Raw genomic sequence first — 23,559 nt, 5'->3', positions numbered from 1 at the left:
TATTAAAAAAGGGGGTGACTGTATTGTTGACTGGTTGGTAAGGTTATTTAATGTGTGTATGATTCATGGTGAGGTGCCTGAGGATTGGCGGAATGCGTGCATAGTGCCATTGTACAAAGGCAAAGGGGATAAGAGTGAGTGCTCAAATTACAGAGGTATAAGTTTGTTGAGTATTCCTGGCAAATTATATGGGAGGGTATTGATTGAGAGGGTGAAGGCATGTACAGAGCATCAGATTGGGGAAGAGTAGTGTGGTTTCAGAAGTGGTAGAGGATGTGTGGATCAGGTGTTTGCTTTGAAGAATGTATGTGAGAAATACTTAGAAAAGCAAATGGATTTGTATGTAGCATTTATGGATCTGGAGAAGGCATATGATAGAGTTGATAGAGATGCTCTGTGGAAGGTATTAAGAATATATGGTGTGGGAGGCAAGTTGTTAGAAGCAGTGAAAAGTTTTTATCGAGGATGTAAGGCATGTGTACGTGTAGGAAGAGAGGAAAGTGATTGGTTCTCAGTGAATGTAGGTTTGCGGCAGGGGTGTGTGATGTCTCCATGGTTGCTTAATTTGTTTATGGATGGGGTTGTTAGGGAGGTGAATGCAAGAGTTTTGGAAAGAGGGGCAAGTATGAAGTCTGTTGGGGATGAGAGAGCTTGGGAAGTGAGTCAGTTGTTGTTCGCTGATGATACAGCGCTGGTGGCTGATTCATGTGAGAAACTGCAGAAGCTGGTGACTGAGTTTGGTAAAGTGTGTGAAAGAAGAAAGTTAAGAGTAAATGTGAATAAGAGCAAGGTTATTAGGTACAGTAGGGTTGAGGGTCAATTCAATTGGGAGGTGAGTTTGAATGGAGAAAAACTGGAGGAAGTGAAGTGTTTTAGATATCTGGGAGTGGATCTGGCAGCGGATGGAACCATGGAAGCGGAAGTGGATCATAGGGTGGGGGAGGGGGTGAAAATTCTGGGAGCCTTGAAGAATGTGTGGAAGTCGAGAACATTATCTCGGAAAGCAAAAATGGGTATGTTTGAAGGAATAGTGGTTCCAACAATGTTGTATGGTTGCGAGGCGTGGACTATGGATAGAGTTGTGCGCAGGAGGATGGATGTGCTGGAAATGAGATGTTTGAGGACAATGTGTGGTGTGAGGTGGTTTGATCGAGTAAGTAACGTAAGGGTAAGAGAGATGTGTGGAAATAAAAAGAGCGTGGTTGAGAGAGCAGAAGAGGGTGTTTTGAAATGGTTTGGTCACATGGAGAGAATGAGTGAGGAAAGATTGACCAAGAGGATATATGTGTCGGAGGTGGAGGGAACGAGGAGAAGAGGGAGACCAAATTGGAGGTGGAAAGATGGAGTGAAAAAGATTTTGAGTGATCGGGGCCTGAACATGCAGGAGGGTGAAAGGAGGGCAAAGAATAGAGTGAATTGGAGCGATGTGGTATACCGGGGTTGACATGCTGTCATTGGATTGAATCAAGGCATGTGTATGGGGGTGGGTTGGGCCATTTCTTTCGTCTGTTTCCTTGCGCTACCTCGCAAACGCGGGAGACAGCGACAAAGCAAAAAAAAAAAAAAAAAAAAAAAAAAAAAAATATATATATATATATATATATATATATATATATATATATATATATATATATATATATATATATATATATATATATATATATGCATATATATGCATATATATATATATTTATATATATATATATATATATATATATATATATATATATATATATATATATATATATATGGTTCCATCCGCTGCTAAATCCACTCCCAGATATCTAAAAGACTTCACTTCCTCCAGTTTTTCTCCATTCAAACTTACCTCCCAACTGACTTGTCCCTCAACCCTACTGTACCTAATAACCTTGCTCTTATTCACATTTACTCTCATCTTTCTTCTTTCACACACTTTACCAAACTCAGTCACCAGCTTCTGCAGTTTCTCATCCGAATCAGCCATCAGTGCTGTATCATCAGCGAACATCAACTGACTCACTTCCCAAGCCCTCTCATCCACAACAGACTGCATACTTGCCCCTCTCTCCAAAACTCTTGCATTCACCTCCCTAACAACCCCATCCATAAACAAATTAAACAACCATGGAGACATCACGCACCCCTGCCGCAAACCAACATTCAATGAGAATCAATCACTTTTCTCTCTTTCTACACATACACATGCCTTACATCCTTGATAAAAACTTTTCACTGCTTCTAACAACTTACCCCCACACCATATATTATTAATACCTTCCACAGAGCATCTCTATCAACTCTATCATATGCCTTCTCCAGATCCATAAATGCTACATACAAATCCATTTGCTTTTCTAAGAATTTCTCACATACATTCTTCAAAGCAAACGCCTGATCCACACATCCTCTACCACTTCTGAAACCGCATTGCTCTTCCCCAATCTGATGCTCTGCACATGCCTTCACCCTCTCAATCAATACCCTCCCATATAATTTACCAGGAATACTCAACAAACTTATACCTCTGTAATTTGAGCACTCACTTTTATCCCCTTTGCCTTTGTACAATGGCACTATGCAAGCATTCCACCAATTCTCAGGTACCTCACCATGAGTTATACATACATTAAATAATCTTACCAACCAGTCAACAATACAATCACCTCCTTTTTTAATAAATTCCACTGCAATACCATCTAAACCCGCTGCCTTGCCAGCTTTCATCTTCTGCAAAGCTTTTACTACCTCTTCTCTGTTTACCAACTCATTTTCCCTAACCCTCTCACTTTGCACACCACCTCGACCAAAACCCCCTATATCTGCCACTCTATCATCAAACACATTCAACAAACCTTCAAAATACTCACTCCATCTCCTTCTCACATCACCACTACTTGTTATCACCTCCCCATTAGCCCCCTTCACTGATGTTCCCATTAGTTCCCTTGTCTTACGCACCCACATACACATGCCCACACACGCACATATACATACCTATACATTTCAACATATACATACACAGATATATACATATATACACATGTAGATACTCATACTTGCTGCCTTCATCCATTCCCTTATATATGTATAAAAATGTAATCTATCAAGTGTATATTGAAGGCTTTGCCATTTGCATTTATCCTTGCTAAAGATGGTGTCCTAGCATTCCTTCATTTGACATATTTATCTGTTTGTACTTCATTCCCATTATGTTTGTAAATACACAGATATAATCATTAGTTCATGTGTCAGGTAACAACGTAGTAAAGAGAATTGTGTAACATTTTGCTATTTGTATTTAGCCTTTAAAATATGGAGCAGCTAACTAGCATTCCTTCATACAATACATTGGAATTTCAACTCTACCACCTTTTTTCTCTGTTAATTTAGTAAATATATAGATAATCATTAGTTCATAAATAAGGTAACAACCTACTGAAGAGGACATTAAAAAATAGATATATGAAATACAGTTTACCATTCCATTTTCCAAAACTGTTTCATCTTTACCACATATTTTCTGTTATATTTTTGACTCGCTTAATGATTATTCATCCAACAGTTAGATAAGAAAATACTGAAGAGAAGTATCTAACTGTAACTTTTTTTTCCTATGTTTTGTGTGAGCACAAACAGTTGTGATTTAGTTTGACTTAACATATACATTATGAAACTGTTAAATATTATTTCAAATGAATAAATTAGGAGACAATGTGGTGTACTGTTCTCAATTTACACTGTTTCATGTACACAATATTCCATTTTTAAGGGCTAGTACTTACAGGGAGTATCTAGTCTGTAATGTAACCCTCCTTATACAATGGTTTCATGTGTTTGACTTAAGACTTTTTGAGCTACGACGGGTTTTCCAGGAACATAACTCACCGCACGACGTACTGTCAATGGATTGAACCAGGGCATGTGGAGCGTCTGGGTTAAACCATGGAAAGTTTTGTGGGGCCTGGATGTGGAAAGGGAGCTGTGGTTTCAGTGCATTCCACATGACAGCTAGACTCTTGAGTGTGAATGAATGTGGCCTTTGTTGTCTTTTCCTGGCACTAACTCGCATGCGTGTGGGGGAAGGGGGGTGCCATTTCATGTGTGGTTTGGTGGCGATGGGAATGGAGGAAGGCAGCAAGTATGAATATGTACATTTGTATATATGTATATGTTTGTGTATGTATATGTATGTATACGTTGAAATGTATAGGTATGTATATGTGCATGTAAGGGCGTGTATGTATATCAGGTGTATGTGGGTGGGCTGGGCCATTCTTTCATCTGTTTCCTTGCGCTACCTCGCTTATATGGGAAACAGCGACAAAGTATAATAAATAAAAGAATATAAATAACTCATTGCAAGTCAGGGTATACGTGTACATGATGTTGAACAGCTCGCTGATCCCCAATGGTCTTGATAATACTGAAAACTTAGTGTATTACGTATACAAATCCCTAACTGAATATTTAGCCTAGTTTACAAATGTAAAGAGCTTACCTGATGTTGTCAGTGTCTCTCGTCCATGTAATATTGGGTGTGGGATTGCCAGTTGCAGAACACAGTATGGTGGCAGCGCCATCTTCGTCCACCATTACTCGTTCAGCTGCCAACACATCCTCAGGGCTATCTGTAGAATGCATTTTAAAATTCATCTAAATGATCATGATGCTGCATGAAAAATCAGATTTTCTTGTACATCATTCTCAATCAATGAAATCATTACACTTACTTGATTACATTACAGTTGCTTAATTATTTTGAATGATATAAATGTAGAACTGCAACTGTGCAACCAAATACAGGTCAAATGGATGAGAGAAAATTTATCTAAAAAATAACTGTACCGGGTAAAGCAGACCATACTGACACTGGACATTGATGGAGAAAGAGGAGTTGATGGCAGTGTGTGAGCTCCGAGCAATGACAATGTAGTTTCCAGATAAGTGTCGATGAGCCCTTGTCAATTTCAGTTGTCCACTCCCATTTTCTGATTCTTCACCTTCAATGGCTGCTGGCCCACGCCACCAACTGTACCTGTGCAATGTGTCGTCATCTAAGAGTACCTATGTTCCAAACACTGTCAACCAGTAATATGTGTACCAAGTACTGACAACAGTCAACTCTGGAAATCACTAAATGATGGGAACCAATTGTGCTTATGATGAAACAGTGTTTGTCTGTGTGGAGCTGGCTCACCTCCCTCTGTTTCCTTGGAACAATCCTCTCACTTATTGAAACATCTTATGTAAGTGCATGCAGTATACAAAACAATTTTCCACAGCTGGAACAATATCATAAGAAAGTTATGATTAGTATCTCTAAATCTTTGTTACATATTAAAACTATAAAATTTCTTTCTGAATATGCAATATATGGGTACATTTCATTCAAAAATGACAGATGAGGCCAATCTCAGTTCTGTGCACTGATAACAACGAAATGAACACTCAGGATGGTGAAGGAAGAAGCAATATATTCTCTTCTCGGAGACTGTAAAGTCATGGTAATGGGAGATTTAAGTTACAATGCACAGGCCAGGAAAATTGAGACTCATGCAGACAAAAAGTCAAGGAGACACAAAGTCCTACAATTTGTGAAGGAGAATTTTCTTTATCAACATGTTACAGAGCATATGAGAACCAGGGGGCTGATGCACCATCTCTGTAAGACCTTTCTTTACACACAAGCAGGGAAAATGAACCTATCAAATATAATACACTAGGTGGAAAAAGTGATCATGTATTGGTCAATTTTCATTATATCATTAAAAAAACACTAGAGGGGGATCAAAGAGGAGAGGACTCCAAAGCTAAAATATAATCAAGGCAGCAATGTACAGCTGAACAAGTTTTTCAAGACAAGACATTGGGAAGTGGAGTTTAATAACTGGAGCACATACCAATGTTCCAAGAAATCTACAAAAGTTTTAGAACTTGGGAGCCAATTGATGCACACAGAGTAGAAAGGTGAACAGACGAAGAGATGTAGTTCAACAAAGAATGCCAAAAACCAGAGCCTAGAGGCAGAGATAGAGATGAGTATGTAACTAGCTCATTGTTTCATAAGCCCTGGTCTAACCTACTGACAGCAAGTTGCTCCCCATATATCATATTAATCCAATTCTATTTCATGCAAGCTTCTTACCCTCCTAAGTGCTCAGGCCCTAATACCCCAAAGCTTTTTTCACTTTATCCTTCCATCTCCTTTTTGATCTCCTCTTCTCCCTTTCTTCTTCTGAAACAGAGACCTTTATATTCAGTTTTTCCAACCTCATCTTTTATATATGTAATTACTATTTCATCTAACCCTAGTCAACTCTTTTAATCATTCTGTGTTTACTACCATACCTCAATTTTATACAATCATTCCTTACACATCACCCTACCTTACAACACAAGTTGTCCACAGGCATTTCTTTTGCAAAATGTCCACTCTCTTCTGTTCTTTTGCATTCCAAAATTGATGAGTCACATCCATCCATCACAATGAGGACAACTATATGTTCTAACAACATAACCATCCTTACCCTAAGAAACATTGAAGTCTTCTAAACACTTCAATATACCCAGGCCTTAACCCTCTCATTTCAACCCTCATAGTTCCATCTGCAGCCTGTGCTGCTCCCGGGTACCTAAAATAACCCATTTCTTTCAGGCCTTCCTCAATTAAACTTACTCTCAAACCCTCCCTGTTGTACCCCCCTCCCCACATTTTTTTCTATCAAGCACACTGCTAAAGTCATCAGATTCTAGTTTTTGTTCTAAGTATGCCACCAAAAACATGTCCTTTGCATACAGCAACTGATTCACCTCCCATCCCCAGCAAGCTGTAGATCTGACCCTTGTATTCATCTCCATCACCATTCCATCCATAATTAGATTAAACAATCTTGATGCACAACTACCTTCACTGAGAACTACTTGCCCTCCTCCCTGCATTTGATAACATTCCATTTACCACATACATTCTTAGTGCATTCCACAAAGCTTCTCTGTCAACCCAATCAACACTTTCCCCACATTCATGAATGACATACAATTCTATCTCTCTCTCCCTTTCCAAGTGTGTCTCACACAAATTCTTCAAAGCAAAAACCTGGTCCAATCATTCTCTACCTCTCTGAAGCTATGCATCTCCTCTCAATCTAGTGTTCTGAGCATGCCACCACCCCCTCAATTGCCATTCTTTCATACTCCTTTCAAATCCTCAGCAAACTTATACTTTTGTAAGTTGAACACTCACTTGTTCCCTTGCCTTTATAAAAGGGCACTATCTATGCATTCTGCTAGTCCTCAGGCATGTAATCTTGGCCCATATGCATTCTGCTAGTCCTCAGGCATGTGATCTTGGCCCATATGCATTCTACTAGTCCTCAGGCATGTGATCTTGGGCCATACAAATGCAATAACCAATCAACAACACTGTTACCTACTTTCTTGTAAAACTGAACTGCATTACAGCCCCTCCTGCAACTTTGCCACACTTCATCCAAGACAAGGCTTTAACTACCTCCTCTTTTTTCACCAAACCAATCACAAAAAATTATTCACTCTGCAAGCCACCTCACTGATGACAAACATATCACCATCCTATTCTTTGACATACTCAACAGTTTCCCAGAATACTCTCTCGTTTTCATTTCTTCTTTATCTGGAATCATTTTGCTATCTGCTCATTCAAGACCTCCACCTTGATTTGGATCAACACTCTTACAACACCTTCTACTCATCTAAGACTCCTTCCCCTCCACATTCATGGAAAGTCTTTCACACATGGATTCTCCTTTACAACTGGAACTTACAATATATGTGGTCTCTTCGACACACCTGAAATCTTTCACACTTCTGGGACATTGTACGCACCAGGAACCTACAATTCTTCTCTACCCTCCCATGCATGAGAAGACTCAAAGTCTGACCTGGAAACTTCTATATCTCTGCTCTCACACAAATCTTGGACCTTCCACAGACATTTTGGACATCCCACAAACCTGGGAACTCTAATATGCATGTGACCTTCCCTATTCTATTTCCAGAATTAATCCAAGCTTTTCATTTTCATTGCAACCTGGAATATGAAAAGCAAAATTTGCAAATGAAAAATGAATTTCATGAGAAGAGAAAATATACATCATCAAATATCAGACAGTATTCAGTAGAACTAACAAAATATAGGAAATGTACCACATGGTTATGTTAAATTTTGTGCATGGATGGGTAGGGAAATGTGAGAGCCTCCTCAGAATTATGAAGATAGAAGGCAAAGAGGATTAAATATTGTAAGCATATATTAAGTCAAAAGAAAGCATTTTGAATACAGATTTCATCTGTTCTGAAAATAGTTTTCTTAAAGCAGAATAACCATCACTTGGTATCACACCTTACCTTCACTGTGGTTTATTTTGTGCATTTAAAGAAAAAACTGATGTATGAAATTCAGAAAATTTGTTTCACCATGTTTATAAAGATAACACAATCAGTATTAAACAACTTTTCCCTATTACCGTACTCAACTGTTGCTCAGTTTCGAGTTTTTGATTCTGACATGATAAAGACCAAGAGAGAGGAAGCCCTTATAATGAAAATATTCCTAAATGCAGACCAAAATATTGTATTAGTTATATGATCATCACAGACTGAAATCCATATTTTTAAGTGCAGTAACAATGTGGTCTTCCCATAGTAACTTTGGTAATCACTGAGAGAAACATATCAAAGAATACCTCATTCATAGACATGCATTTTATGTAAAACTTATATCAATCTTGGCTAGTTCTGTAAACTTTGTTCTCAAAACATGTTGATTTGCATCACTGGCTCCTCACTGAAAGCAAGAGATCAAGACAAGCTTTTTACTCCACTAACAAATTCCTTTGTGTTGTGGTGTTTCTTTCTTGGTGATTAATGAGGACTCACCTGATGGGTCCTGGGTTGGCAACGGCCAGGGCTGTGATGGTCAGGTCATCACCCTCTTCCACGTCAACCCTCGCAGGTGGTGCTGACACCCACACTGGACCGTCTGCAATATTAACATGATGGACACTGCCAAAGTTGATAATTACTAACCATCTGTTATAAAAGTAATAGCCTAAATACATTCCTGCTGCCTTAGAGCAGGGAGAGCTAGCTCCCTACTTTTGTCATGGAACATCAAACTGTTCAGTTTCCATTACCTATGTGTAACCCCTTATTCCCAAGAGCACAATGGGATGACCCTTAGGTATTTATGATGACCTGGCCTCTGACCTTCAAGGAAAGGGATGGAACAGGCCATCATATCCATGGTTCATACCATTATACTCAAAGGGTCAGACTATCTTTAAGCGAAATCTTATCACTATGTGAATGTGTTATTTGAAATGGGGAGTTAAGAATGATAAATGAATGGTCTTTTGAAACTGCTCACTGTATGCACTAATAACTAATTTATTTACCAATACAGTTCAGCCCACAAGTAAGACATAATGAGTTAGAACACTTTGTATGAGATACTCAGGTCCAGAGGTATCCCACCAACTGGAAAAGGTACCAAAATCTTTAGTCCTTCAGTGGCTTATCAAATGATATTCCACCCCCCTAGAACAAATACTTTTTTTGTTCCTGATGGTGCTTGGCTGAGATTTGAAAAAGTGAGCAGGTATGAAAAGAATAATTAAGTAACCAACCATGGAAGCGGAAGTGGATCATAGGGTGGGGAAGGGGGCGAAAATCCTGGGAGCCTTGAAGAATGTGTGGAAGTCGAGAACATTATCTCGGAAAGCAAAAATGGGTATGTTTGAAGGAATAGTGGTTCCAACAATGTTGTATGGTTGCGAGGCGTGGGCTATGGATAGAGTTGTGCGCAGGAGGATGGATGTGCTGGAAATTAGATGTTTGAGGACAATGTGTGGTGTGAGGTGGTTTGATCGAGTAAGTAACGTAAGGGTAAGAGAGATGTGTGGAAATAAAAAGAGCGTGGTTGAGAGAGCAGAAGAGGGTGTTTTGAAATGGTTTGGGCACATGGAGAGAATGAGTGAGGAAAGATTGACCAAGAGGATATATGTGTCGGAGGTGGAGGGAACGAGGTGAAGTGGAAGACCAAATTGGAGGTGGAAAGATGGAGTGAAAAAGATTTTGTGTGATCGGGGCCTGAACATGCAGGAGGGTGAAAGGAGGGCAAGGAATAGAGTAAATTGGATCGATGTGGTATACTGGGGTTGACGTGCTGTCAGTGGATTGAATCAGGGCATGTGAAGAGTCTGGGGTAAACCATGGAAAGCTGTGTAGGTATGTATGTTGTATGTAGGTAGGTATGTTGCGTGTGTGGACGTATGTATATACATGTGTATGGGGGTGGGTTGGGCCATTTCTTTCGTCTGTTTCCTTGCGCTACCTCGCAAACGCGGGAGACAGCGACAAAGCAAAAAAAAAAAATCTACTGTTCTGTAAAGAATGATGAAAAGGACAAACCAGATGAATGTTCTCATAAAAAAGTCTACAAGTGAGATATTTCATGAATATGTATTTAGCTCTGAGAAAAAGAGCAAAAATATTTGGGCCTATTAAAGTGATTAGTTTAGCCCACAATTCAGTCTATATCTATAGACAAATGTCAAGGCTTCAAGTAACAAGTTTAATGGATCATGAAACTTTAACTCAGGACTTCCATCGATGAAACTTCACATGTTACTACTTCAAGAAATATAATCGATTCCAGCAGTGAACATTATTATTATCAAAAATTATATTAGGAATGTTTTTCATCCAGGTGGTAACATGTCCAATCAATCTAGGAACATCAACATTCACCTTAGAAACATTCCAACCTAAAACCTCATGATTCAACATAAAAAGTCATCACTGAACCTAGAAACAACATGATTCAACCTAGGAATATATCCCCAATCCACCAACAAGACTTCATTCACCCTTAACACATCATCATCAGTCAACATGGGAATGTCATTCTTTTCAACCTATGAACATCATCAATCAACTGTGAAACTTAATCTATCCTTCTCAGATATGTCACCCTTCTAAGAATCCCTGTATTCTTACTATGACCAAAGCACTTCATTTACCCTCCTCAGAAATGTCACCCTTCCTCTGAGAATCCCTGTACTCTTACTAGGGATGTCTTGGATATACAAAGAAACCATTTTTTTTTTCATATGGAACATTTCTACTGGTGACAGAAACATCATCCAAAAATGTTGGTGCTTTATTTTTCGTGAAGAAATGGATCTTTTTAGTTACCGTAAATACTCATTTCTAACAGAAACTTTCAAAAATTACTATCACTTAAAAATCATTAATCAATCAATCTGAAACATCATTATTCCACCTTCAAGTGCCATTAATCCAAATATCATTATTCCACTCCTTAATGCCATTAATGCAACCTCGAATATTATTCCACCCACCAAAAACATCATTACCCCAACCACCACAAACACTTAGTTCTTCATGAAACATATATAATTCCACTCTGACACATTATCTCTCCACCATCTGACATCATTACTTCATCCACAAAAATGATTACTCTGCCCTCAAACATTATTACTCCACCCTGAAACGTCATTACTTCATCCACAAAAATGATTACTCTGCCCTCAAACATTATTACTCCACCCTGAAACGTCATTAATGATTCCTCAACTCTGCAGCATCATTATTCCCACTCACCACAACACCAGCACTCGACTACAATCGTTCTTTCCCACCTACTGAGTCATTACCACTGAAACTGTCGTCTCAACCGATAACAACACAATTCCATCCTGAAAGGCGTGAGGCTGGTGGACTACACCCCTCTTCCAACCATTTACGACGGGAAGTTTTGAGGTAGAAGGGCATTTTCACCATAAAGATTACGTCGTTCCGACCTTACTTGGTGCCATTCCCTCCACAAACTGCTGCCTCCCACTTCCGACAGTGTTAAGCCACGTTAAATGGGCCAACCTCTCTCTCACAAGACTGCATTCTTTTTTTTCTTCTTTTCAAATGAGTTCATCGCAGCCACAGAAGGTGACATTCCACTCTTAACCTCCAGAGAACGATGGCACGACCCTTGATCACGAAGGTATGACCTGTGAGTATGATGGTGAGGGTTCTGAGGTCAAGCCATGTCATAATACCCAAGGGTTGTATATACCATGCAGCTCAAGGATCGTCCCGTTGTGCTCTAGAATCGTACATACCGTCCGTCATGATGATCAATTGTCGCACTGCCATTACTCGTGCCGACAATGTTCCAATATAAATGCTTAGCGAACACTGCGATTTCTCCGAGACCAATCACAGTGGGGAAACTCTGCCGTGAAAAGAGTCCATTACAGAGATAAAGGTCACATTTGCATTAACATTCGTAGGATATATATATATATATATATATATATATATATATATATATATATATATATATATATATATATATATATATATATATATATTTCCTATGAGTCCACGGGGAAAATGAAACACGAAAAGTTCCCAAGTGCACTTTCGTGTAATAATCACATCATCAGGGGACAATCACATGTTTACCAAATGGCGTCCTAGCTTCGTCTCTTCTATGTATATCAACTGACTGTTATATTCCTCTCTTGTGTCTCCCCTGATGATGTGATTATTACACGAAAGTGCACTTGGGAACTTTTCGTGTTTCAGGTGTGTGCCAACACCCACCCACCACCATCCACAGGTTCAGGTGTGTGCCAACACCCACCCACCACCATCCACAGGTTCAGGTGTGTGCCAACACCACCATCCACAGGTTCAGGTGTGTGCCAACACCACCATCCACAGGTTCAGGTGTGTGCCAACACCACCATCCACAGGTTCAGGTGTGTGCCAACACCACCATCCACAGGTTCAGGTGTGTGCCAACACCACCATCCACAGGTTCAGGTGTGTGCCAACACCACCATCCACAGGTTCAGGTGTGTGCCAACACCACCATCCACAGGTTCAGGTGTGTGCCAACACCACCACCCACAGGTTCAGGTGTGTGCCAACACCACCATCCACAGGTTCAGGTGTGTGCCAACACCACCATCCACAGGTTCAGGTGTGTGCCAACACCACCACCCACAGGTTCAGGTGTGTGCCAACACCACCACCCACAGGTTCAGGTGTGTGCCAACACCACCACCCACAGGTTCAGGTGTGTGCCAACACCACCACCCACAGGTTCAGGTGTGTGCCAACACCACCACTCACAGGTTCAGGTGTGTGCCAACACCACCACCCGCAGGTTCAGGTGTGTGCCAACACCACCACCCACAGGTTCAGGTGTGTGCCAACACCACCATCCACAGGTTCAGGTGTGTGCCAACACCACCACCCACAGGTTCAGGTGTGTGCCAACACCACCATCCACAGGTTGAGGTGTGTGCCAACACCACCACTCACAGGTTCAGGTGTGTGCCAACACCACCATCCACAGGTTCAGGTGTGTGCCAACACCATCACCGACAGGTTCAAACGTGACAACACTCACGTAGAACGTCAAGGCTGACGTTGGTGGCAACAGTGACGCCCAGTCCGTTGTCAGCCTCGCAGGTGAAGGTCCGGTCATTTTCTTCCACCTCGGCCCTCACCTTCACCTCAGACCTGGAAAGTGAAGCAAGGGGAGGACATGAATGTGAGGACCGTGACGGGCGAAGGAAAAAGAAAACAAGAAAAGAGGAAAATCAGTGTCCCTCTGCCTCATTTTCCAAGCCCTATACACAGAGTGACCTTAAATGGGGAAAACGTACTGATTCTGTCATTATTTTTTTTTTTTTATTACATACAACAGTAATAATGATTTCCAAAGTACATACATATTTTTTATTTCAACGTATATTCAAAAGGGAAGATATTACACTCCCAACACCATCACCTCCTCCCCACTCTAGTTCCACCCTCTGCAAAGACGGGGTGTTGCGACCATTCACTGAAACCGATATGTTGTTCATAGAAAGGCATTCACGCACGCGCAAAATATCCACTGTACAGTGTGGCCACGAGTGACAAAACTGAGTTCGAATGAGGACCTACCTGGTGATGGTGCCGCCGAAGAGACCGGGGGAGTGGGAGATCGTGGCACCCTCCGGCAGGGGCGCTCCTCCGTCGGTGCGCCAGGTGAGTGCCGAGGGCGGGACGCTGGAGGAGGTCTCGCAGGTTAGGGTGGCCACCTGCCCAGCCTCGACGCTGCTGGGGCTGACCCACCCCGAAACCTCCCACGCCGGGACTGTCGAAGGGGCACGGGGAGGGGAAGCGTGTGAGGAGGAAAGACACGACACGAATTGAACTTTCTGAGAGGCGTACACTTCAGTGGAAAAAAAAAGAAGAAGTCATATCTAAATAGGTAATAGTCTAAAGATTACGTAAAGTTATCTTTACCGACAGAATATATTCATGATAGGTAAACACGTTCTCTTCTTGGCTGCCAACACACTGGAAACGAGTAAAAAGGAAGGAAAAAAAGGATACATGCGTACCCCCTTTATTAATATTCTGACCCGTGCAAGATGGAATATTCTTCGTTGCCGGTTGCCAACACGTTGCCGCTCTTCTGAAAGGAAAACGAGAGAGAGAGAGAGAGAGAGAGAGAGAGAGAGAGAGAGAGAGAGAGAGAGAGAGAGAGAGAGAGAGAGAGAGCACCATGGCGAATTTCTGTACGCATTGCTTTCAGTCAATCCTGTTGGTGCGCCAGTCTTTACGTCAGCATGGTCGTCGAAGAAATATCACTTTGCCTCATACGACTTTGAAACTCACTCGCCACCGACTTTTTGAATGCATGATTCCGGGTGAAACCACGTCGATCTCGTCTTAAGTCGCTGGCGACACTGAGGCTGTCGAAGCCTCGGATGATTCTGATCGCCAGTCGTCGAGAGATGACTTTCCCGGACTGGAAGTCATGTTCGCTGTTCGCCGCTCTGTTGCTCTCTCTCTCTCTCTCTCTCTCTCTCTCTCTCTCTCTCTCTCTCTCTCTCTCTCTCTCTCTCTCTCTCGTCCATGGGCATGCCTTTTAAACACGAGTTACCTCCTGACGGATTGGCGTGGACGGCATCCACGCCAAACCGTCAGGGTGGGAAACAAAGATGATCTTTCTTTCCGTGATCCCTCAAATGATTCGGGGTTCTTGTGAGTCCTGTGGTGTGCACGCCATGAAGCAAGCGATAACGTCCAGGCTTCTTTGGCCTTTATCTGTGACCGGGTTGCTAAGGGTACCTGTCAAGTTCTCCAATTAGTGCCGCCTTCATCATATAATTCAACGTCCCTTTCTGTCAAGACGCGAGTGCTGCTACACAGAACACCCACACACACACACACACACCTCCCTCCTCGGTGTACGTCGGGCTACAAGTTCTCGTGTGCGAGGACGAAGGGCGTAGCGACTCCCTGTCAACGGCTATTGGTTATCATATGCGTGGCTCTGCTCATCGCTAGGAGGCGCTGAGACCACCAGGTCGCTTGTCTTCGTATGAAGAGCGCCTGGCCTCTAGGAAGCACACGAACAACGACACACACACACACACACACACACACACAATGACGCTTTTGTCTTCAAGTCTTGTTTCTATTCATTGGGGAACCAGCCTTGTCATCTCTCATCCTGCTACAAAACTGGTCTAAAAAAAGAAGAATGGGTCGGGGAAATTTCTGACCATTCTTCCGTAATAGTGAAAAAAAAAAGCATTCTGTCACCTAAGAAATTCCCTCTCTCTCTCTCTCTCTCTCTCTCTCTCTCTCTCTCTCTCTCTCTCTCTCTCTCTCTCTCTCTCTCGTCAACAAAGGACAGACCAAGCCACACGGACCACCACTTTTTAAGACGTCCTCTGTGCGCAGGGACATGGCCTCTGAACGAGGGATGTGTCTGCCATTAACTACTGAACGCCATCGCAGAAGTACAACCCCCCCCCCCCCCATCCTACAACAGGGCCGCCCTGTGAGACCCACATCCATCCCTTCAGGACCTGATCTCGTGGGCTGTTACCAACTGCCGAAGATGTGGGGTCGACACTGGACAGCTTCCCCACCTGTTGAACGACCAGGCTCTCTGGTATACACCATCGGGACGAATGTACGTGTTGGTGATGCCAACGGGAACTGTGCGAATACCATTGGTCTATTTGCCACTTCGGTCCTTTGGGCACGGAGCTACTGTGGCGTATATGAGGCTTTTCGAACACGGAGATGCCATTCTTTCGGCGCGCGATGGTACGGGCCCTAAATGCGATGCTTAAGAGACAATGGCATGGCCCCTGAACACAAGGTTGCCACCCCCCTTCGAGCTTGTGCACGACAGTGCGGCCCTGAGGTACGACCTTAGCGCACGACGGTACGACCCCTGGTGCACGACGGTACGACCCCTAGTGCACGACGGTACGATCCCTGGTGCACGACGGTACGACCCCTGGTGCACGACGGTACGACCCCTGGTGCACGGCGGTACGACCCTGGTGCACGACGGTACGACCCCTGGTGCACGACGGTACGACCCTGGTGCACGGCAGTACGACAATGGTGCACGACAGTACGACCCCCTTCAACATATGACGACCAGTTGATACTGATATCCGACCCTTGAACACGACCACGGAGACTGACGGCGCGATGGTTGGGTAATGGAGTGGCTTGACCTCATTAGACCTACTGACGACCCTTGAAGAACGAAGTCGCAGCGACGGGCGCATCATCATGCCCAAGGGTCGTACCGTCGTATTCGAGAGTCGTGCCGCTGTCTTCAACATATTAGATACTCCGACGGAGGAAAGACAATACATGGAATGGTGAGAACGAGGCGTGAAGAAGAGGTTTGCAAATGATCTTCGTTCATCGTCTAGTACGGAAGAGGAGGAAGTGTCTGGGTGTGTATGTGTTCCCACGATATGATGCAGGGGTACCATGCATGCAAATCATCTCTCAGTGATACGATCTAGTTTTGATCGGAGATCTGGAAGTGCCTGCAGATGACAGGTGTTCTGACACTGCAGTTCCATATGCGTAACGACGTTAAGACGAGAGAACTGGTAAATGGTGCTCCAAATGGCCTTCTTCCCCCACCACCCTCCTATTCCCCACCTTAATTAATGGGGGACAGTTGTACTAAGTACGGAGTTCAAGGATTTTGCATAAAGGAGAATTTTTTTCTTTCTCATTATTTCTATTTTACATTTTCACTGTCTGGAAGAGAAACAGGGGGGGGGGGATAACCACGGTTGATATATATATATATATATATATATATATATATATATATATATATATATATATATATATATATATATATATATATGTGTGTGTGTGTGTGTGTGTGTGTGTGTGTGTGTGTGAGCGGCAAAATCACGTGCAGAAGCAACAAGCAACACCCATGAGTCGTAATTCGATCTGTTGAGCTCACCGGTACGATCCATTCACGAAAGGCAAGGCCACTGTATGATCGCCCCCGCCCTCCACCATGGGTCGCGTTCGGTGGTGGTGGTGGTCGTCAGCAACGTGATGCTCTCGAGTCGAGTCGACGCTGCGGCGCCTGAGGGTCGGGCGTCCCTCCCGCGTCGAGCTCAAAAGGGAGGGAGGGAGAGAGGTGGTGTTGTGTGACGTGCCGTCGTGCGCAGGCGTCGCTCTGCAACCGCTCTTGTACTACGACTCGCAACGTCGTCCTCAACTTTAACCACGGTGGTACAGACGACGGCTCCGTGAGTGAATCTTTACGCAACCGATCACTAAACCCCCCTCCGCACCCTTCCTCCCCCCCTCAATAAAAATTGGAATGGAATTAAGGGCAATAAAATCGAATCGTAAAAGAGGACTTCCCTCGCTCCTAACGTACATTCACGAGACAAGAAATGGGATTTTCCTTTCATCCCTTTACTTCTTTTAACAGGGCAGTGGCACCAGCGTTATCTGGCAACTCGCCACACACACACACAGAGCAAATGGACGAGTTTCTTCTGAAAAGAACTTACCAGAGTGAGAGATAACATGGTCTTTGGGAAGAGACATAACATGGTCTTTGGGAAGTGAGAGATAACATGGTCCTTGGGAAAAGAAGTCATGTGTAACAAACCACTGAGAACCTTACGAGTGATCAAGCTTCTATCTTAGGCAAAAAAGGGGGAAGGCTGGCTGGCCTGCTTGTATCTGGACTGCTAAAGAAAAAAAGAAGAAGCATTTGACACTGCTTGTACCGCACAGGAGGCTAATTGAGAAGCAAGACCATCAGGCAGGCATATGAATGGGAAACTCCGTCGATGGACAGATGATGTTCAAAGTGGTAGGGAAAGGAGGACCCATGTTAGATAAGCCCTCTCAAAATGGGCCGAGGATAGCCAGCGGTGGGATGAGGAAGTAAAGCTGCCAAGGAAAGAGACGAGGCAGCTGTAAAGAAGTTACCTACAGGGAAGGAGTGCGAGTGATTGGGAGATGTATAAGAGGAAGCTGGAGGTAACAAGAAGAAAGTAGAGGGGGCTGGAAAAGAAGTCAAATCAAAGTTGGGGTGAGGGAGTATGGACGAACTTTAGGGTGAATGTGTGAGCGTTTTAGAATTTAGTCAATAGTGAGTGTGTGGAGCACCAATGACAGGAGGAGATGGGAAACAAATAAGGAAAGGGTGAGGGTGAGACACAGAGTAATTTGATGGACTCTTGTATGAGTTAAATGATAAGGCGGCAGGTGTGCGGATTTGAAGTCGAGGAGGAATGCGAAGTGAGAAGTGGTTCAGTGAAAAGAGAAAAGATGGTTAAAGCCTTTGGTAAGACGTAGTGTGGCAAGGCAGAAAGAGTGGATGGGATTGCAGTTCTATTTCTCAAGAAAGAGCAGTAGCTTTGAGGTTCTGGGGACCTGAGCTTGCAGTAAAGTCTTAGGTGTGCATGTGATAGACCGAATTTGAGCACTGTGTATACAGGGGGGGAGACGTGCTGTCAATTGGCTGCACCGAAGCAAGCGAAGCGGTCAAAGGAAATTTTCATACACTATATATGGAAGACTGAGCGTGCATGTGAGCGAATGAGGCTGTTCTTTGTTTCTGGCGCTACCTCACTATCGCGGGAAACGCCGAATAATTAAGAAATAGAAAAAAAATATCTACATACATGATATTTCCATTTCCTGACGGAAGGAGAAGTTGGTCGTGTTGGGCCTTATCTATATACAAGTGGCTCTGAATGATTAACTACGGATCAAGAAGAATATCAATGCATTAATCACACGAACACACCATCATAATGCATTAATCCCACGAACACACCATCATAATGCATTAATCACACGAACACACCATCATAATGCATTAATCACAAGAACACTCCATCATAATGCATTAATCCCACGAACACACCATCATAATGCATTAATCCCACGAACACACCATCATAATGCATTAATCCCACGAACACACCATCATAATGCATTAACCACACGAACACACCATCATAATGCATTAATCACACGAACACACCATCATAATGCATTAATCACACGAACACACCATCATAATGCATTAATCACACGAACACACCATCATAATGCATTAATCACACGAACACACTATCATAATGCATTAATCACACGAACACACCATCATAATGCATTAATCACACGAACACACTATCATAATGCATTAATCACACGAACACACCATCATAATGCATTAATCACACGAACACACCATCATAATGCATTAATCACACGAACACACCATCATAATGCATTAACCACACGAACACACCATCATAATGCATTAATCACACGAACACACCATCATAATGCATTAATCACACGAACACACTATCATAATGCATTAATCACACGAACACACCATCATAATGCATTAACCACACGAACACACCATCATAATGCATTAATCACACGAACACACCATCATAATGCATTAATCACACGAACACACCATCATAATGCATTAATCACACGAACACACCATCATAATGCATTAATCACACGAACACACTATCATAATGCATTAATCACACGAACACACCATCATAATGCATTAATCACACGAACACACTATCATAATGCATTAATCACACGAACACACCATCATAATGCATTAATCCCACGAACACACCATCATAATGCATTAATCACACGAACACACCATCATAATGCATTAATCCCACGAACACACCATCATAATGCATTAATCCCACGAACACACCATCATAATGCATTAATCCCACGAACACACCATCATAATGCATTAATCACACGAACACACCATCATAATGCATTAATCACACGAACACACCATCATAATGCATTAATCACACGAACACACCATCATAATGCATTAATCACACGAACACACTATCATAATGCATTAATCACTCGAACACACCATCATAATGCATTAATCACACGAACACACCATCATAATGCATTAATCACATGAACACACCATCATAAAGGCCTAAGTCGTTCAACTCAATCACGTGAAGTGTGCGACGGTACGACCCCCAGGGTATGATGGTGGCCTGGCATATGAACCTGACCCCTTAAAGGGTCAGGTCAGAGTCCAAGGCCATCATCCCTACGAGTCGCGCAAGGGCCGCATCAACGTGCTCCAGGGGCGTGCGGGCCATCGTGCTCAAAAAGTTTGTGTGAGAAAGCATTAAAAGGAAGGCGAAATTCTATTGCAAACTGCCATTGCACTGAGCATAATATAGAGGCTTTCGCACCCGTGTGTGTGTGTGTGTGTGTGTGTGTGTGTGTGTGTGTGTGTGTGTGTGTTTGTCGTGGAACAGGATAGCTAGTGCGTTCGATGCTGGGGGATGGCGTCGACTTTCCTGGGAATCACTTCTGTTGGGTTACTGTTATTAGTCTTTTAAGTCGAGAAAATGGAAATTCTTTTTTTTTCTACATTGTTGCCATTGATTACGCAACCAATCTCCTTTTCTACGACCTGTTGCTGGAGTCGTCATGGCTCATTCCATAATGATATCAATGCAGTACGATTCGTCATCTCTCTCTCTCTCTCTCTCTTTCTCTCTCTCTCTCTCTCTCTCTCTCTCTCTCTCTCTCTCTCTCTCTCTCTCTCTCTTCTCTCTCTCTCTTCCTCAGACACATAAACATCATCATCTTTACACACTTACTCTCTACAGAGGAACCAGTTACCTAGGTGAGAGACAGACTTGGTGTTAGGAAATCAGTCACGTCGAGTTAAACGTGTCTCTCACGAATTCTACGAGAGAGTGAGCTCCACGTCCCGGACGAACGAAAGGGTGGAGCCGTTTGGCATCTGGACCGCCAAGCAGCGCCCTCACTTCACCACATGGAAGGGTTATCGAGAAGCTTGAACACCGAGCAGGAATAAAGGGGAGACCTTTATATATATATATATATATATATATTTTTTTTTTTTCTTTCATACTATTCGCCATTTCCCGCATTAGCGAGGTAGCGTTAAGAACAGAGGACTGGGCCTTTGAGGGAATATCCTCACATGGCCCCCTTCTCTGTTCCTTCTTTTGGAAAATTTAAAAAAAAATGAGAGGGGAGGATTTCCAGCCCCCCGCTCCCTTCCCTTTTAGTCGCCTTCTACGACACGCAGGGAATACGTGGGAAGTATTCTTTCTCCCCTATCCCCAGGGATTATATATATATATATATATATATATATATATATATATATATATATATATATATATATATATATATATATATATATATATTTAACGGATAAATAGCCTTGATGGAAGGGAGTTATGGACGCGTGTCAGGGGAGACCATCTCGAAATGGGTAGAGAAGGGTGTGTGGTGTGTCACCAGCCGAGTGCCCAGGCTTTTTCTGGGACCATTTCCTCTCCATTGGACCGATCTAAATGACCCGAATATACGTTATGCAGATGGTGCGAAGGTCATTGGGGAGGGAATAGAGGGATGGGAGAGAACTGGAAGAAGACAGCGACAACATGCAACCTTGACAGATCCCAAACCTAGTTCGATACCTAGCTGATGAGAGTCCAACCCTCCAAACTGGTGAGATGATGTCAAGCGACGAGGATGGGTCCCAGAGGGAGTTGGAGCCGCCAGGTAGATCGTTCATCCAGCAGGAGATAAACTGCAGGAATCTGTGTGTGTGTGTGTGTGTGTGTGTGTGTGTGTGTGTGTGTGTGTGTGTGTGTGTGTGGGAAGACTTGGGAGCAGGGACCTAACATCGTCCCCTTACCTGCTGTCAGCGTGTATCAAACACATTCTCCCCGTAACACGCAAAAGGGTATTCACACACACACACACACACACATATACAAACACACACACACACACACACACATATATATACACATACGTACAGAAAATTAACTGACATATCTGTCACTTTAGTTTTACTATTAAGCAAGTCCAGACTAATTACTGGATATTCTAAGAATTTCAATTTACAGAAAACATGGAAGGAAACACGGAATTAATCGAAAGAATTGGGGTAAAAAAAAAAAAAGAGAAAAATATTTAGGGCACACAGGTGTGAAATATATGTCGTCTCACTTTAGGACACATCTGCCCTTAAAGACAGATAAGCAGGCGACGACATACCGATAAGAAAGATAAGGAATACAAGGGATAAGATAATGCCAATCGCCACTGTGAAAAGATGATAGAATAGATTCTCCTCCCCTCAACCTTTTTTTTTTTTGGGGGGGGGGCGCAGCTGCAACCTCTCTCTCTCTCTCTCTCTCTCTCTCTCTCTCTCTCTCTCTCTCTCTCTCTCTCTCTCTCTCTCTCTCTCTCTCTTCTCTCTCTCCATCAACTTCAAAGGGAGGTGTCTGTCTGGCTGGGAACCCACGGTGAAAAAGGTCTTGGGAGGTTGGAGGTAGGGAGGGGTGGGTTGAGAAGTCAAGTCCGGCACTGTGGTCTGATCTAGGGGGGGGGAGAGAGAGAGAGAGAGAGAGAGAGAGAGAGAGAGAGAGAGAGAGAGAGAGAGAGAGAGAGAGAGAGAGAGAGAGAGAGAGAGATGCCCTGCCAATCCCATCCCTGAGGGTAGGGTAGGGTGGAGGAGAGGGGGGGTTAGTTGACACGACTCACATTGCAGGGTGATGGTGGCGTGGGACGCCATGGGCGCGCTGGTGGCTGGATTGGAGACCTGGCAGGTCAGCTGTTGGCCGTTGTCCGAAGGGGTCACCTGCAGGAGGGCCCGAGCCTGGGTCACGCCCCCTACCACCTGTTCCACCACTGCTGCCACCTTACGCCCCGCCTTGTATATCCTGTAAACACCACCATCACTCACGCATTAGTCACGCCCCTTTCCACCTACGTTCCTCTTACATTTACTATATATATATATATATATATATATATATATATATATATATATATATATATATATATATATATATTGGAAAGGATCACAATTTTGCGCGTGATCAAGATATTCCCATGAGTCCACGGGGAAAATGAAACACGAAAAGTTCCCAAGTGCACTTTCGTGTAATAATCACATCATCAGGGGAGATACAAGAGAGAAATATAACAGTCAGTTGATATACATCGAAGAGACGAAGCTAGGACGCCATTTGGTAAACATGTATATCAAGTGACTGTTATATTTCTCTCTTGTGTCTCCCCTGATGATGTGATTATTACACGAAA

At 43.0% G+C, this 23,559-nt stretch overlaps 1 protein-coding gene across 1 annotated transcript in view; it reads right to left on the bottom strand.

Moving 5' to 3' along the window:
- LOC139758626 (nephrin-like) overlaps positions 1-23,559 on the bottom strand; it is a 270,889-nt gene that overhangs the window by 45,869 nt on the left and 201,461 nt on the right. Inside the window, exons 11-16 of the mRNA XM_071680134.1 lie at positions 22,996-23,174; positions 14,008-14,200; positions 13,466-13,578; positions 8,899-9,001; positions 4,851-5,017; positions 4,481-4,610 (exon numbers count right to left, since the gene is read on the bottom strand). Of these exons, the coding sequence (XP_071536235.1) occupies positions 4,481-4,610; positions 4,851-5,017; positions 8,899-9,001; positions 13,466-13,578; positions 14,008-14,200; positions 22,996-23,174 (885 nt within the window). The remainder of the gene's footprint in view (positions 1-4,480; positions 4,611-4,850; positions 5,018-8,898; positions 9,002-13,465; positions 13,579-14,007; positions 14,201-22,995; positions 23,175-23,559) is intronic.

The sequence above is a fragment of the Panulirus ornatus genome, chromosome 31, assembly GCF_036320965.1.
Source record: "Panulirus ornatus isolate Po-2019 chromosome 31, ASM3632096v1, whole genome shotgun sequence".
Classification (NCBI taxonomy): domain Eukaryota; kingdom Metazoa; phylum Arthropoda; class Malacostraca; order Decapoda; family Palinuridae; genus Panulirus; species Panulirus ornatus.
This window is presented reverse-complemented; position numbering and strand designations above follow the sequence as displayed.